At 49.7% G+C, this 17,517-nt stretch overlaps 1 protein-coding gene across 6 annotated transcripts in view; it reads right to left on the bottom strand.

Annotated features, from left to right (window-relative positions):
- Positions 1-2,270: 2,270 nt before the first annotated feature.
- Positions 2,271-17,517, bottom strand: part of ZC3H7B (zinc finger CCCH-type containing 7B) — a 49,186-nt gene continuing 33,939 nt past the window's right edge. For all 6 annotated transcript variants that reach the window (XM_068142543.1, XM_068142544.1, XM_068142540.1 and 3 more), the window contains exons 18-23: positions 12,485-12,618; positions 10,821-10,926; positions 9,865-9,973; positions 8,068-8,201; positions 7,135-7,298; positions 2,271-6,385 (exon numbers count right to left, since the gene is read on the bottom strand). In XM_068142543.1, coding sequence (XP_067998644.1) covers positions 6,193-6,385; positions 7,135-7,298; positions 8,068-8,201; positions 9,865-9,973; positions 10,821-10,926; positions 12,485-12,618 — 840 coding nt within the window. In that variant the 3' untranslated portion in view covers positions 2,271-6,192. The remainder of the gene's footprint in view (positions 6,386-7,134; positions 7,299-8,067; positions 8,202-9,864; positions 9,974-10,820; positions 10,927-12,484; positions 12,619-17,517) is intronic.

The following is a 17,517-nucleotide window of genomic DNA, read 5'->3' as shown; positions in this document are numbered from 1 at the left end:
GTAAGGCTGTGTGAGACATGGCACACAGCTCCTGAGCAATACCCTTGGCTTTCCAGGAAGCCCCAGGACCAAGCTGTCTGCAGAGGACCTGTGCCCAGAGCCACCCGATGGGCACCCAGCCAAGTCTGTTCAGCACCTTCCTCCACCTCACACCACATGGCTGCCTGCTCCAGCCAGTGCTCCTGCCACCTTTCCTCCCCCACTTCCCTCCCATCAGTCACTCCCATGCAGGCCTCTTTTCCTGTGAGCACATGGATTGCTGCCTGGTGTTTTTCCCCCAGAGTGCCTGCCCCACGGTGTTACCTCCTCCTTGCCCTCCACCCCAGTCAGTGACCAGCACACTCCCTCAGACTACAGCTACTGCAGGGCAGGAACTCTCTGCTCCTGTGCCTGCACAGGGCCCTGTTCTTGGTTGCAACTGCTGCAGCAAACACCATGAAGTGATGACAACATTTGCATCACTACCCAGAAATGTTTTCCTATAGTGTGGGCAGACAGACTGGATCATGGAATTGCTTAGGAATCCCATCTGCAGCTTACTTGCTTTGCAAGGCAAACTCCCCTGCCAGGCTGCTGTGTGATGGCATTAAAGGCCCTTAGTATGAAGTCTTCCTCCCATCTCTCAGGGGTCTCTGCCCCTACTCCTCTCAATTGTTCATCAGAGCTGGATCCTTCCTGGCTAAGCTGAGGCTCTCCCCCTTGCTTCAATGTCTGTTGAAGTTCCTGGGAGGACATGAACACTGCAGGCACTTCTTTCTCTGCTGCCCCAAAATGCAAGTTAATTTTCTTCAGTGAAGAACCATCAGTGAGGAGGAGGTTCCAGCTGAGGCTTCAACCTGCAAGGAACACTCTTGTTTTTCTCCTCATGCTTTGTCTGTCTTGCACTTTGACAGTTTGGTCCCCATTGTACTGGACAAACTACCCTCACTCTTGCCAGCATGACCTCACTAATCTGTGGAGTGTAAAACAAATGCCTTGCAGGTTAGACAGAGTCAATAGATGCACCTTAGAAGTGCACCAGACTCCTCACTCCCTCTGCATTACAAGCTTGTGTTCAGACCTCTCCTCCTTTGACCAGTTTGTATCCAGGCACACTGGGGCCTTATGTAACAAGCCTCTGCTCAGGTCTCACTGACTACCACCTTCTGGAAACTCTGCCACTTCATGCAGAAGTAGCCAGGTGTTTCCTGGGCACAGGAGTCTTTGCTGCATTTCCAGTTTTGGCTTCACACAGAGTCTCTGATTACTCTGCATCATGATAGATTTAAAACTCAAAACTGTTGAATTAGTAAATGTTTTCACACACCCCTTTGCCCAGATGTGATCTTCACCCACAGCATCCTCTCCAGGGGAAATCTGCACAGAAGCTTCTGATGGCCCAAGCTGCATGGGGCAAAGTGGGTAGGGCATTTCCCCCTGGCAGGAAAAAGAATTGGCTGACCCAACTGAACAGAGCAGTCTACACGGTGGGACAACCTCTGAGGCTGAGGGAAGGTGCAGAACACAGGTTACCCAAACAGCTGAAACTGTGTGTTAATGCAGAACATAATCTTAAATACACCTTAAATTCACCAGAACTGTGTGTCTGATGCAGAGCTGGAAACTCTCTTAATACAGACACAGGAGATGGAACTGGAGTCACCATCACTGCAGGTGTTTAGGAAGAGACTAGATGAGGAGATAACACAGTCTCAAGCTGCACCAGGGGAGGTTTAGACTGGATGTTAGGAAGAAGTTCTTCACAGAAAGTGATTGGCCGTTGGAATGTGCTGCCCAGGGAGGTGGTGGAGTCACCATCACTGGAGGTGTTTAGGAAGAGACTGGATGGGGTGCTTGGTGCCATAGTTTAGCTGATTAGATGGTGTTGGGTGATAGGTTGGACTTGATGATCTCAAAGGTCTTTTCCAACCTGGTTAATCCTATTCTATTCTCTTCTATGCCATGCCATGCCATGCCATTCCATGCCATTCCACTCTAATTCTATTCTATTCTATTCTATTCTATTCTATTCTATTCTATTCTATTCTATTCTATTCTATTCTATTCTATTCTATTCTATTCTATTCTATTCTTTCCTATTCCATTCCATTCCACTCCATTTCTATTCTCCACACAGAGAGAGGAGCAGTGAATTATACTCCAAGATGGGAGAAAGCAAGAGTGAGCCACTGCTTGAAGTGCTCCCTTTGCTTCCCTCCTCACTGCAGGGCCACTGGAAAGCAGTTCAGCTTTGTGCTGTTGGACAGAGGTGACCACACACAGGATCGGGAGAGGGTTTAAAGTGCACACTTTTATTTTCTATTACAAAGGCTAAAAGAAGCAAGTCTGGTTTGTTGTTGGTGGTGTTGGTTTTATTTATTTTAAGAACAAAAACAAAAATGTTGTTAAAACATCTACATTATTATTATCCTGATACTAGACCTTATGAAAGATACTAAGTTCTTTTTTAATAGTAAAGCGTGGTATTCTTAAATTATATTAATACAAAGACATATTAAAGGACTCAAAAATCATTACTACCCAGCTCAGAACTGCAGCATCCCCTTGCTATCTGTCCCTTTCACTTGCTAAAACCCATCCAGTTTTGACATACAGTTTCATACAAGCTAAGTAGGGTTATATTTTTTTTTGGTTTGGTTCACTTTTCTCTCCAAAGGTCAGGTTAACTCCAACACCACTGCCACCTAAATCCCTGCCCCTACCAAAGGATCTGGGGAAAGATTTTTCACTGAGTCTCTCCTCATTTCACAACCTGGTCTAAATCCAAGTCTCCCCTCAGAGTGATTTGTGTGCCTGTGGTAATTGTACAGGATAGGAGATTTTCTTCTAATGCCATAACACTAAAACATCCCTTCTTTTGTTAAAAAGCCCTCAGATTTGGTGCAGTGCTGCAAAGTTTTCTTTTCCCCACACATGAATGAAGAAAAGAGAGAGAGTTATCACAGGGTTTTGTGAATGGGCCACTACAGCAGCCTTACAACCTGTGGTTTGTCTGTTGTAGAGCCACCACAAGCAGTTCCGCTGGGAGGTACAGAACCTGCTGAAGAAAACCCCTTTTGGCTTGACACAGCGAGCCTGGTAAGTTGAGTGTGAAGCTTCCTGCCTTCCACAACAACCCTCCAAATAATAAAAGCAAAGTCTTAGCATTAAAACTCGTTAGCAGTATAGCAATCTCTCACTGAGATGGGTCTGCGAGGACATCCTAGGGGCTTTCAGAAATGTGAGCAGGGAAACCTGCCCCATCTCCATATTTATACCTACCTATATAAAACCCTCCCTTCTTTGTTATTGCCCTTTCCCTCACCCAGATAAAAGTCTCCATATTTAAACTGGAGATGCTGCGTTTCCTGGCCTGAGTCCTTTTCCTTTACCCTCATTAAAAGATTCCTTGGATACCACACACATATAATATTATATAGAGCGATATATTTAATACCTGTGTATATATGCTTCATGGCAGGGGTCACATATATACACACTAGAACGAGTCTGGTGACAAAGTACTGCAACACCACAGACCAGGTTATCATATCAGGGAAAACAAAAAGATACTTGATGCAACCCCTGTGACCATGGACTTCCCTCATCTTGCACGCCCTCGCCCCTCTCCCTGCCTCAGCCCCACCCCGAGCCTCTGGAGCACCAGCGAGCAGGGGCAGGGAGAGGGGACAGCTACCCACGCTGTGACCCGACCCAGTCCCTGCGTGAGAATCACAGCACAGCGAACGCCACAGTCGTGCTGGAGGTGCAGCTCTGACTGAAAAACAAGAGCCACATTCCAACGTGCCCAGAGCCAGAGCTGTTTCCTGGGCATCTCTGCCCAAGAAGAGCAAAACAAGACAGCCCAGGAGCTGATGCCTACCTCCTCCCCCGTCTCTCTCTGTTTGTAAATTTGGCCAGTTGAGCCCAAGGGGCAAAAGGAGAAGGTACAATCTGGATAGCTACAGCAAAGGGCAGAGGAGAAAATACAGCAGCTGACCACTCAAAAACTGCCATGTCAGATAGTGTGTTGATCACCCTCTTTCCCTACAGCACTACAGATCCCTTCTCATCTCATTCTCCTCTCTACATGTGGGCAGAGATGGAAATAACTGCTTCTCTCCCCTCTTCTCCCAATAAGCTACCTGTGTAGCATCAGATGTTATGGTCCTGGTCCCTTCCAGGCGAGATCTCAAGGTGCTCTACAGCCAAGAACAAAGCTCATACCAAACTGCTGACCACTATACACATTTTAAAGGAGAGTAAATAATCTCAGAGCAAAATCAGCTTAGAGCACACAATATCCTTGGAATGAACCAAGACCATCATGCAGCTGGGCCAAGTGACCCCAGTGGAGCTGAGGCACCTACCTGGAGGCTGGCTTAGAACAGTGCCAGCTGCCCTCAGCATCTCCTGCATTTCCCCATCTTCTCTATTACCACATCCCATCTCTCCTGAAAATGGGAACCCTAGCTATATGGGAGCAGGGAGGGAAAAGGGGGACCCACCAATGCCAAAGTACCAAGTAGTTCACAGCCAGATTGTATTTACTGTGGATACAGCAGTATCAGCCCCAAGAGCTCTGAGGTGGCTGTCCTGGGAGACTCTGTTAAGAAGAAGACATCCCCCAAGAGGTCTGAGAGGGAGACGTGCTTTTGTTTGAGTGGATGGTACCATCCATGCATGCAAAGCTGCAAAGCACAGCTGGACTGCAGAGGAGAGGAGGAAGGGGAAGCTCATGGCAGGACACAAGTTTACTGCTTACAGGATGAGGCTGCCAGAAAGGACAAGGCTGGCACACAGAGCAGTACTGCCTCTCACTGCTGCCACTAGGACAGCCAAAAATCCTGGCACAGAGCTCAGCATCACTGGTTCCCCCATCATGGTGCCCATCTGGTGGGACAGGAGCAGGCACATGGCGGGGTCCCACTGTGCCACTCACCCTCCATTGTGGTCCCTACTCTGGGTCACATCCTGGCTGCACTGTATGTACACAGGCTCCCTGCCCTTGGTTCAGGCAGAAGGGGGCTGGACCTCTGGTACTGGTAACCCTGCACTTCCAGCTGGATTCCCATCAGTAACTCACACACATGCTGCTCGATGGTGTCCTTTTCATTATGTCCCCATGCAGTTCTTCTGGCAGTGCAGGTTCAAAAGCAGCTCTAAATAAGCAGTAACACATGCCATTTAAAGAGTGAGAAGGGAATACTATTACCTCCCTCTCTCACTTCAGGACACAAGACAACATAAAAGCACAGGCTCCTTTTGGTTACAGCTTTTCCCCTGACTGATGCTGCTCTGTGGACTACAGTGACACAGGGTGTGTCAGAGTCTCCACTACACCTTCTAGATGGCTTCAGTCTTACCTGTACCAGTCACACCAACCAAAAAACCAAACCCAAACTACCCACCTTCAATACCTGTTGTACACCAAGACAGACAACTAATGAGGAGTCACCATTTGCTTTTTGGATACAGTCAGCTGAAAGAGTCTGAAGTCACCTACAATCCAGTTCCTGCTGCTGCAAGCAGTTTTATTACTTTGCTACTTTTACACCAGATGGCTGATACCCTCCTCAGCACCAGTTGATGCCTCAGGGCAACACAGACAGCAGGAGCTTAAGCTTAGATATTTTAAGCCAGATCTAGAGGTTTTCCTTCTTTTGCACCTCAATTGCTAATCCTTCTGATGCTGAGCTCCCAGGAGAGCAGGCCAGCTGCAGCGGTGTAAGTGGAGCTTGCTCTGCAGCACTGAGAAAAGGAGCACATGAACTTCATGGTCACCTTTTCACCTCATGTCTGGCCCTTTCTCTCAGCTTTGTCCTCTGGACCTCTGTGGCCACACTGCAAACTAAAGGGCCAGAGAATGACACAGAGAAATTCCCTGATTCACAGGCCAAGACAGACTGGATCCACTCCTTTGAATGAAGGGCAGCCAAACCAGAAAGACGGAGAGGAAGGAGAACTTGGGGGAAAGAAGAGAGAGAAGAGGGATCACAAAGTTAGTGAGCACGGCGTTCGCTGGCCAAGGAGAATCAAATTCACAATTTCATTCATCACTAATAAATCATCATCTCATCATCTTAAAATGAAAAGAAAAGAAAAGGTTCTCTGAAGCAAGACATAGCTTTCGCTCTCCCTGCTACTGCCACTCTTGGAAAACCCGCCCCGTGCTGCTCCAGCCGACAGGCTCCCCTCCGGCTCCAGCCCTCACTATACCCCATCCCGCAATAGGAAGTTGTATTTCCCGAAGTCGTCATCCCTGGGGCAGAGCAGCATGTCCTTGCGGGCTTTGGCCAGTTTCTGCTTCAGCACCTCTCTCCTGTCTAGCCACTCTGTCAGCTCGTCCTGGCCGTGGGCGTAGCGGCACTCCTCCCCGTCGGGGCAGCTCTTGTTCTTCTGGAACCTGCCAGCACAAGGAGCAGGGTCAGGAGGGCACCCCCAGCGCAGGGACTGGGGCTCCCTGTCTGCCATGCTCTGTTGAGGCCCACCAAAATATGCTGTGAAGTCTCTTTACTAAGGATGAAACAATTCTCCTACAAACCCACGTGCAGCCTGGGGAAGGCAGCAGAGGCTGGGTACAAAACACAGCAGCTAACAGAGAAGGGGATTTAGTAAACAAAGCAAAACAATGTCAGCTGGTCCAGTTGGACCAGCAGGGATGAGGAAAAACCACCACAGGAGAGGAAATGCCAGGTAACAGCCACAAGATACAGAGCCTCCTCTCTAACCAAAATGTCATTTCTAATCATCCCAAGCCTCTTGAAGACACCTCAAGGTGTTCACTTAGAGCGTGTGAGGCATTCAAACCATTTAATAAAGCACCTGGGATTCCCCCAAGCACTGGGCCAAGCAAATTGTTCAGAAGCCTGAGAGCTGAGAGCATCCTGGCCATGGAGGGCACAGGTGCAGAGGTGAAGCTCACTCTCCTTTCCTGAAGATGTGTTTGGGAATGTGTTTGTGGTGTGGCTAAGCACCTCTGGGCTCCAAGACCAGCCTCATCATCACCCAAACCTGTCAGCTTGTCACACTCCTCCTCCAAGAAGAAGTCTCTGGGGACTCTGTGAGATAAGCAGGAGGAGGGATGGTAGGGGCCCTGGACCTGTTGCCCTGTCCCTGCAGCAGCAGCACAGGAGGAAGCTCAGACAAGGATACCTTTCACAGAGCCGGAATTCCCCCATGGGGAAGCGGTAGCTCCAGCAGCTGGAGTCACTGTCGGAGGTGAAGACCTTCTCCTTGTGCTTCTCCGACTGGATGTGCTGCTGCCATTGCTTCTTGCTGTTGCTGTTCTTCCCACAGAGCCAGCAGTGGTAGCCCATCTAGCAGGTGTAGGGCAAAGGGCCAGTCAGTGCAGTAACAGTCACACCTATCAGCCTACCCCTTGCTGCCACTGTCTCTCTGCTTCTCCTTCCAGAGCATCCTGGAAGCTCTGCTCAGTCTACAACCTCCTGTAATTCGCTGTCACATCATCTTTAAGGCACCGTGCTGCCACTTAAGGTGGAGTAGAGGAGATGCTCTGTTGAGGTCTCCTTACAGCTCAGACAGGCTCAGAGAACAGGGCAGCTCAGTTCACTGACATCGTCCCCCTGCCCACGCTGACAGCCCAGGTGGGGTCTGGCTGCAAGGCCCCCAGGCACACAGGCCACGCAGGACTCTTTAGGAGCACAGACCCTCACACCAGCCACTGCTCCTGCACTAAGGAGACACATCTGCCTTCAGTTTTCTTAGGCCTCTGTGCTCAAGACTTAATTCTTCCTCTTTTCCAACAGACCAGCTTTCCCAGGAGTGGGGAGAGAACTCTGAGGAGAGGCTGAGCCCATGCAAAGGGAACCTCAGGTAGACTCCTACTGACTTGAGGATTAACAGAAAAGCCATTGCAGAGCCTTGCTGACCCCAGGTCAATCCCTTCCCACCTCATCTGTGCTGCCCTTGCTTTGCTGTTCCAAGCTGTTAATTTAACCCACATTAGCACAGGCTCTTTCCCACATGAGAAATGCAGTCCCTGCTAGCTCACACCTGAAGCACAGGAGAAAGGCAGACTGTCAGCACCAAGGAAGAGGGACGAAGGACAAGAGATCAGCTGATTACCATGATGTCAGCGTAGTCAGTGGGCATCTGGATCTGTTTCTCCCCTTCTCGTGAGGTGAGCGGTGTCCCCTCTCCAGGCTTCCCAGGATTGTGTTTCTTCAGCCACATGTCATAGGTCTGCTGCATATCTAGTACTGCACAAAGGCAACTCATGAAGTCACTCAGACAACCTCTCAGGCAAAACCCAACCGAGGAAAAACTATAGGAAAAGGATCAATGCTAGGGCAGCCCTCCTCTCTCTGCTCCTGTGCCCCAGCACCTGCTGACAGCCTGGGGCCCTGTGCCTGGGAGGCCAGATGTCACCTCCCCAGATGACAGCTCTGTGGAGAGGAACCAAATTCACACCACACGGGGTGCATGGGTGTCAAAGGGTAACCATGACTGCACCCGACCAAAGTATTCAGGAAGGAGGGAAAGTGCCACAAGATCTCCATGGACTTCACCCCACAAGGTGATTCTCCACCAGGCCCGGTTCTGCTTGGCCTCAGCAGACATCTTGCTCTGGCCAGGGAGGACAGATTCAGATCTGCCCCTTCCCTCTAAGCTTATACTTCATCCTCAGCACTTGAGAGGTAGAAGAACCCCTAAGCTGGCTGGCCACAGGAAACACTAAGGAAGGGGGCAAGATCTACTGACAGCTTGCACCATGTTCAAAGCTGCAGAGCAGGGTGCGGTCCTCTTGGTGCTTTTGATTTAAAATCCACTCGGGATAACAGCAGGAAAGGAAATGTTGAGTGGAAGCTTTGACTGCACATCTGCACTTCCAAGAGCAGCTCCTGAGAGAGCCTCTGCAAACATTTATAAATGCCTGCAGACAGCGCTGCAGTGCTGGCAGTGCAATGTGTTGGTGAGTTACTCCTCACTCAGTGGGTAATTGAGGAACTGGAGGCAACTGGGGATAACGAACGCAAATTCCCCCCGACTGGAACAACACTCTCATTTGAAGATCCACATTGGTGCCTCAGCAAACACACCCAGACTAGTCTGATGTGCTTTAAAGGCCCCAGGTACTTTACCAAGTACCAGGCTCTGGTCCAGCAGAGAGAAAGACCCTTTGGCCAGGCACAAAGACCAGGCTCACTCAGGGCATGCCTGAAATCCTCTTCAAGCTTTCCAACATCTCCCCACAGAGCTAGGTCAGCACCTAGACAATTTGGCCTTGCTATGAGCTTACTGTTGGTCTGAAAAAACAAGGATTGCTGCCAGAGAGCTAACAATCCAGGACATGGGCAATCCCCACCTTTCCCCAAAGGTAAACTGAGAGCCTGAATAATTCCAGAAAAGCTCCTCCACAAAGGCACTGGCCAAGATGTTCTCATTCAGTATCTTGGATCCATCCCCTTGAATACAATCCCATAAGCAGGTAGTGTCACAGCCCAGGAGCAAGGGCAAGAAAGCCAAGGCAGATACAAGACAGACAAGAAAGAAAATGGAGCAGCTACAGGTCAGGCCCAGTGCTTTGGCAGAGCTCCATGCAGAGCCAGACCTGGGACAGTACAGGCAACTGAAGGGATAATGGATTCAAAGAGCTGCAGAAAGGGAAGGCAGCAATGAAGCAATGCCAAGACATGGGACCAGTGTGCACCATGTCTTGAGGGACTCAAGATACACATTCAAGAAAACAGCAGCTCTAAGTTACTGTGGATAGACCTGCACCACAAACCCACCTAAGCTCACAATACCAGCTTTGTCCAGCTGCATTCTGTGACCAAGAGCATGTCTGAACAGACCCTGCATCCACTGCCCAGATGTCCTCTTGCCACTCCCCAGACTCTGGCCCACGTTTCCCCCACTCACTTTTATTTTCCTTCATGAAGGTCCACATGTCTCTCTCCTCAGGGCTGTGGGCAAAGGAGCAGTTGCCCACATACTGGCATTTCCTGCCATTCTGTGCATGGATACACAACTGGTAAAAGAGAGAGAGCAGAACTCAGCACCTGCACAAACACTCCTTGCTGGAGGGGAAAGCGGGCTCACAAACCCAGCCGGGCTATTAAATTGCATGCAGGAGAGGTCACAAGCAGGACACACTGTATGGCATTAACTCCTGCTTCTTTTCCTATGGCAACCTGTTTTGCTGCATGATCTGCAGCTTACCTGTTGGCCTTGTGTTCTACTGCAGCAGCTGTAAATAACTATTGCTCCCCTCTCCAGCTTCTAACAATTGACCTACAACTGGAGAGTGCTCAAGGCCTCATGCATGGCCTTTTGCCTGCCCACAGGGCAGGGGAAGAAAGGAGCGTGAAAGAGAAGCTATCAAACACTACACTCAGGGCTGGGGCTGGATAGCTGCAGTTTTCCTCACAGCAGCACATGGCTTTTTAGCCGAGTTCTTCGTTTTGCTTTCAAAACACACCATGAGGAAGTTTCACAATCTATAGCCACCCAGCCAAAGGAAGGGATAGGTTTTTCCCAAGCTCTTCCTCTTGGCCTCTCACCCACACTGAGAAACCCTGACCTAAGGGGAGACTTAAATCCAATTCCCAAACCTTGTGTCAGCCACTTTTTTAGATGGTGACTGGATCAACAGCAACAACACAAGCTCACATACGAGCACAGAGGGGTTTGAACGGGTGCTGCTCCTTGTTCTGCCCCACTCTTTTTGCTGGTGTGTTGAGATCTGCCCATCCTTGCCTCTCACCTCAGCTAACACATACCTGCCTCTTCACTAAGCCCACAAGGGAGCAGCCCTCCAAGCAGGGCACCATGGTGGGAAGTCAGGGGCAGCTGGCGGTGCCAGGCACGGGGCTTACATCGTATTGCTGTGGGAAGTTGCGGATGGAAGGCAGGGGCCGGACAGACACCCACTTCTTCTTTGCTTTGGACATCACCAGCAGGACACGGCGCTCCTTTGTCCAGCTGAAGAAGAGAAAATGAATGAAGAGAGACAAAAGGAAGAGCAGAACAGGATTTTATTTTCCTCAGAGACCCTTAAATCTCAAGAGATAACCAGATACTCTGGTCCAGCTTGTCTCTGCGCTGCCTGGCTGCTCCTAGCTATGCACATCCTTGAGAGGGAAGCCACAAGAAGGGGCTTTTAGGAGAATTTTTCCCTGTACTTATCACATACTTCCTGGGGTATCTCTTCTTATAAAGCCACAATAGTCTCCCCCAGGTCTCACATGGCATCACTGTGCTCAACAGCTGCATTCCACCCTCTGACACAGCCAATTCCTGTGCAGTCAGCTCCATAAAACCCATTTGGGAGTATTTTCTCTTTGAAAGGTGCAGTAGAAAAGCAAGTCATTACCAGCTCTTTCCTATGAACAGGTGCCAGGAAGTGTTAGTTCTCCTTTAGCACCAGTGAGTGAGCACCAGGAGATACCCTGAGCAAAACCCCAGCTCTGTTCAGCAGCTGCACAGAGCTGTTATCCTCCCCATTCCAGGAAGTGACCCTCACATGCTCACTTCCTCCAGCAACTGCTGCTTCTGTCTCTTTCATCTCTTACATCTGCAACAGGATGCTGGACTGTGCCTTTGGGGCTTCTGTTAGGGGAGAAGTAGTCCTATAAACTTTTTCATCCTATCCTGACAGGCTGCCTGGGTGAGATGGGCCAATTTCCAGGACCCAACTCATGACATCAGCTGATATTCCTCTTCTAGAGGGCTTATAAGAAAGATGAGGACAAGCTTCTTAGCAGAGCCTACAGCAATAGGACAAGGTAATGTTTTTGAACTAAAAGAGAGCAGGTTCAGAATAGGTACAAGGAAGACATTTTTTACAGTGAGAGTGGTGACACACTGCAACAACCCAGGGAGGTGGTAGAAGCCCCATCCCTGGAAACATTCAGTGTCAGGCTGGATGAGGCTCTGAACAACCTGATGAAGTTAAAGATATCCCTGTAAGGGAGGTTGGACTAGATGACCTTTAAAGGTCCCTTCCAACACAAACTACTCTTATGACTCTATCACACCAAACATCCTTATGGGCCCCAAGGAGCCAGGAGGTGCAAACATACAAGACATGCATCAAAGAAGAGCAACTAAAGTAACAAAAGAGCCAAGGAAAGCAATTTAAAAGGAAGCAGAATAGCCTGAATCATTGCTGATAGTGACCTGGCAGACATCTGCAAGGCTAGGAGTGCAGATAAACAAGTGCAGAGAACTCTACTAGTGACCTTGCTAAGAAGAAATGATAGCAACTGGGAAAAAGGGAATTGTGAGAGCTGAATTGTATGCACCAGGAGTAACAGTCTGGCACAGCGCTGGCAGCAGGCACAGACAGTACAGAGCTGGAAACTCAAAAACAGCTATCTGCAATGCTTGCTACAGTGATCAACACCTCCAACAGCAAGAGGCTGCTAGGAAACTTTGCAGCCTCTTCCAAAGAGGCCAAATGAAGCCCTGGAAAAGGCAAGAGAAAAAAATCCCTGCCCTTGAGGAGAGGTGGGGAGAAAGGAAAAGTCGCATTGCTCACCAGTGGCGGGCTTTGGCACTACAGTACTTGAGGTCTTTATCTGGCTCCACCAGCTGCCCGTTCCTCCAGCACTGGCCACACACAAATTTCATCTGGAGGTCAAAGGTGCTTGATGTGGGAGCCCGGGGAGAAGCCTAGGGAAGAGCACCATAACATCAGGTAAATGGAGCCAGAATGCATCCCCCCCAAACTGCCACAGAGACGTTGGTGGCTCCCTGCACACCCGCGTGCCAGTGCCAAGCAAGATGAAATCAGACTCAGCTCTCCTTTGCCAGTGTTAGCTGGTGGCCCATTGAGATATCAGGCAAAACCACTGCTTGCTTCAGCATGATTTCCTGGGCTTTGACATCTGGCCAAAAGCACAGCCTGGCTGTGAAACCCCTGCAGTGCATCTCCGTGTACAGACAAGCTCTGTGAGACCTGCCCCAGTGCTTAATCCCCACTTCCCTGCAGGGAGGGAAATCCACATCCCCCTCACTACCTCTGGAGAAAGCTCTGCCACACAGCCAAGACAGCCCCCTCAGGAGGGAGCCAGGCTGTGCTACTGCACAGGACTCTTGCTTTTGTACCAAGAGGCTCATGTCACATGTAGCATTTGATGTACTGAAGTCAGAGCTGGGTCCTCTTGCTGATACCCTTCCAAGCCATTTTTGGGCAGGTTCCCATCTCTTACAGTTCCTTTGCACCACTTTTCACAGGTAGTTGATCCTGATCTCTGGACAGAGGTACAGCCAGGAATGCACATATTTCATATCCTTTCAGCCACTTTGCTTGATTGGTCTTCTACCTATCCCCATGGAAGGCTGTTTTGGGATTATGCCAAACAGATTTTGGAGGGGGGAAAAAAAAACACAAAACCCCCAAAAGCCAGTCCTGTATTATCACTGCCTTGTGTTCTCTGGAAAGCAGATTACCTTCTGTGTCACCACTGTAAGACATGAGACTGGTGTTCCCAGCTCATTTCCAAACCAAAGAGCAAGCCTGACCACACACCAGTGGCTCTGGGCTCTAGAGTGTGTGAAGGTACTAAAGAACAGCCTGAACACATTGAGCTGATCCTGATGCACAAAGCTCATGCACCAGCAAAACAGTTCTCTGACTGCTGACCACCTGAGCAGCCCATCCCAGCTGCCATGACTTGATTTCCAACCCTAAGCATCTAACAATGAGCAAACAGGGAAACCATGACCCCGAGGAGCAGGCTTCTGCCAGCAACTGACTGCCAGTAGCATGGACCCTACAAGCACCCCTTGGCAAAGGGAAAGCAGCAAGTAGAGGTCCTGTAGAATCAAAGCACCTCCCAGGAAAGGCCACAGAAACTATTGCTTGACTACCACTCTGCATCCTCTTGTCCTAGTCTTTTGGAGAAGCAGAAATGACATATAAAAGGACCTCCACTGCTGTGAAAAGCTGACTGGAGAGCTGACCTTTGCCTGTGCTCACAGGAGGCCATCACTGCTCTGGATGTCCCAGGAAAAGGTCCCCTCCAGAGAACTGTCATCTCTCTTGAAAAGCAGAGGTGACTCTGGCTTACTTGCCCACAAGACAACCTTTCTGGTGGCATCTGTCACATGAGTCACTCATCTGTCAGCTTTTACCAGGGCTGGTAAGCACCAAGAATACATTGAAGTGAAGGGCTGCAGAATGAGACCTGGGATGCCTCCTTCTCTGATGTGTGGCCTTTGAACAGTAGTTTTAATCTCCCCTTGGTCTCCAGCTTGCCACTGACCACCAAACCTACAGACTTAAGGTGACAAAATGACACTGCTGGCATATTCCCTTTCATTAGTCTTTCATATATCTGCCATGTTCCCTTTCATTAGCCCCATGCTATCTGCCACATAACACCTCCAGGTGACACATCTCTCAGCACAGCCAGGCAGGTTGCCCCCAATCTAGTGATTAAGCAGAAATAAAACCTGAGTGACTCCAGAAGGCACAAACATCAGAGATAAGGCAGATATTTCCCAGGTAATTCTGGTGATCTGGGCTGCTTGTCCCACCGATTCCTAACCAAAAGGAGCCCCCTGCATTTCTCCAACAAACTGCTGGGCAATCCAATGGGCATGTATGCTCCCAGGGCACTAGGGCCAAGCCAAAAATCAAAGCTGCTGCTGTTGCTGCTACATGACTGTATTTGTAAAGGCAAGACACATACCTGGCAGGCTGCTGATAACCAACAGTGTGGAAATTAGTATCACATGAGGCTCAAGCAGACAAAGCCAGGCTGAAGTGCCTGGGGCTGTGGCACCGCCCCTTGCTACGAAGCCAGACAATATAGTGTTAGCTCTGCACTATGGCAACCAAATAAATACAAGTCCTTGGCATGACAGCTCTCCACTTCAGGCTTTGCAAAAAGCAACAGCCCCAGCACGGCCACTCCTGTCTCCCTACTTCAGCAACTCCTCTTAGTGATACTGAAATGCTCTCTGGAGGAGCCACGTGCCTCAGGAGCCCAGGTTACCCAGCCCCCAAACAGAAGGAGCTGTACTCAGGTACAAGTACCCCTTGTTAGAGACTTTGCTCTCCATGCTTAGACTGCTCATTCTGACACCAGCTTTTATAGGGGTTCTGCATCTGGCTAGTACAGTTAATACAGATTAGCCCTTGAAAAACAGAAAAAACAAGGGCTAAACCCCACTAATTCCTAGGGATGTGATGGGACAACACCCAGCAGCCTACCACAGCCTCTTCTGCTGACTGCCTCTTCAGTCTGCAGCCACAGGCTAAACTCCTCCAGCAGCCACTGTGGGGCCACATTTGTAAGGCCAAGCATGAGGTTCCTGGCAGGTGTTTAGCAAGCAGTGTATCTTCATCTCCCACTTCCTGCTATGTCTCCTGACCTGCACCAACACAGCTGCTGTGTCCTGCCTTTTTTTCTCCATAAGTGAATAGCCCCAGTCACTGGGTCCAGTTGGCAGCTGTGAGAGAACTGCAGCAAAATCCCTGGGAGGGGTTTTGCTTCCGCTGACCAGAGGGCACCGGGGCGAGGGTGGCTCCTCCCGGAGGGGTCTGCTTTTACAGCACCCTTGGGAAGTTGTCTTTGCCAGGAGGCCAACTTCCAAAGCTGGAAGGACACTGAGAAAACTCTGAGTCACATCAGCCTGCTTGGATGGGGGAAAACAATGGCAAAACTAAACCTCTCTCAACAGATTTGCTAGTCCTGCCCCGGGGTCTTTGGGAGCAAGCCAGTGTCTGATCCCCGAGCACAGCCCTCTGGCTGCTACGTGCAGATGCCCAAGCCAGGGGCTGCTGCTGCAAACGCATGCGTCTGACCCACCTGCCTCCTTCTCCCTGCACAGTGCCAGGCTGCCAGTCCCTACAGACAACTGATGATGCTGCTGGTAGGCACTTTCTGACTGTATCAACAAGGCTGATGCTTTGCCTTCACATAAACTGATGACCTGGAAGGGTGGAAGGTCCAGTTCATCTCTGTGACAGGCATTTGTAAAGGCACAAACAGACTTTTCTGTTGGCCATCAGCCCTAGCACAGCCCACAGGGCCAGAAACTGTAGTTCTCTGCCCATGCCCTGACAGCTGATGTAACAGGTGCTGGCATTTCTTTTCCTGATCCTCTGCCCCCTGCAAGCCCCAACAGCCAGAAACAAAACCCTTGCTCAACATCCAGATCCTACACACTTCTGAGGACATGCTCTGACCATGCCCACTGAATAGCTTGTCTTTCCAACAGCAGCACCTCCAGACAAAGGTGAGCATGAAGCTGCAAGGCTTACAGGAAAACAGCTGTCCATCAATTTTTTGGTGTTTTTTAAATCCCCAGATTATGCACAGAGAATGTCAAGACAGAGCTTTCTGGAAAACAGAGGCAGATCCACACCGTGGGACTGGTGAGGGACCAGGTGAGTCATCAGACTTCACTCCCCATGGTGGGGTAGGGATCACTGATAGAAACCAAACTACTATCACAAACTGCTGCAAATTCATACCTGGTTTCCTCCACTGTGGAATGACAGGCAGCTGCCTGTCTTCCCCTCTGTAGAAAGGGACCATAGCCAGTTCTGTCTGCAAGGGCCATTCAGACCATCCAGGCTGACTTCTCATATAATACAAATCTCATATTAATACAGGTGTAGAAACTTGTCCACTCAGCTTCATGAGATGCTGGAACATATTCCTTAAGCCACTCAGACAGCTTTGGGAACTAGAGACCTTGGTGACTCTGGACTGCTGCTTTCCATTCCTCTCCCCACATGCATTTCAGACCACAGCAGCAGAATGGACTGCACAGGTATGTTGCTGTGCAGCATCTCAAAGGTAACTCCATGTCATGCAGCAGAACCAGTACACAGGTGGACACAAAGCCCATTGCAAGCATCAGTGTAGTTACCTACACCTTTCCTGCTGGGCTAACCTATGCTTATTAGATCTGATTTTCCTCAGCATCAGTGCCCCCCAGTCTTCAGAACACTGCTGCAGGCCCATAATGCAGCCGAACAAAAGCTGCTACAAACAATGAGTTACTCAGATGCCTTCCCTATAAAACACCTCCTCTACAGGGTGCTTACAGGCTGCATTCAGTACTGGTGTCTGCAGAGGGATTTGTGGGTGAGAGATCCCAAAGAAAATTTAAGCAGCCTTGCTCTGACACAGGCTAAGAGGTGGTGATCTCCAGCCTCTACAAGGGGAAAACAAGCTGTCAAGCGGGAACAAAAAGGATTCACAACACTTTCCCCTCCATTTTGCAAGGGAGAGAATTGCTTCTACACCTGAGAGCTTCCTAGGAGGTGTGAAGTTTCTCATCTCATCAGCAATATCTTTCAAAAGTAATTAAAGAACAAAAAATTCCCTGTTCAACACAGCCTTAGATCAGCTTCAGGGCTGGGATGGGAATTGTCCTCACTGGGTGGGCTCTGCTTCTATATTGGAGAACATCCCCTTGGGGAAAAAAGGATAAGGCAGTGTCACCCATAGCCAGCACACCAGAAGAAAGCAAAGAGGTGCCCTTTGTTTGTAACACACCTCTCCAGAGAGAGCTGTTGGCAGTGCTGGAGGGTCTCTCCCACACTGAGAG

This window comes from Melanerpes formicivorus, unplaced genomic scaffold, assembly GCF_026170545.1.
Source record: "Melanerpes formicivorus ecotype bairdi unplaced genomic scaffold, bMelFor1.0.p_v2 SCAF_8, whole genome shotgun sequence".
Lineage (NCBI taxonomy): Eukaryota > Metazoa > Chordata > Aves > Piciformes > Picidae > Melanerpes > Melanerpes formicivorus.
This window is presented reverse-complemented; position numbering and strand designations above follow the sequence as displayed.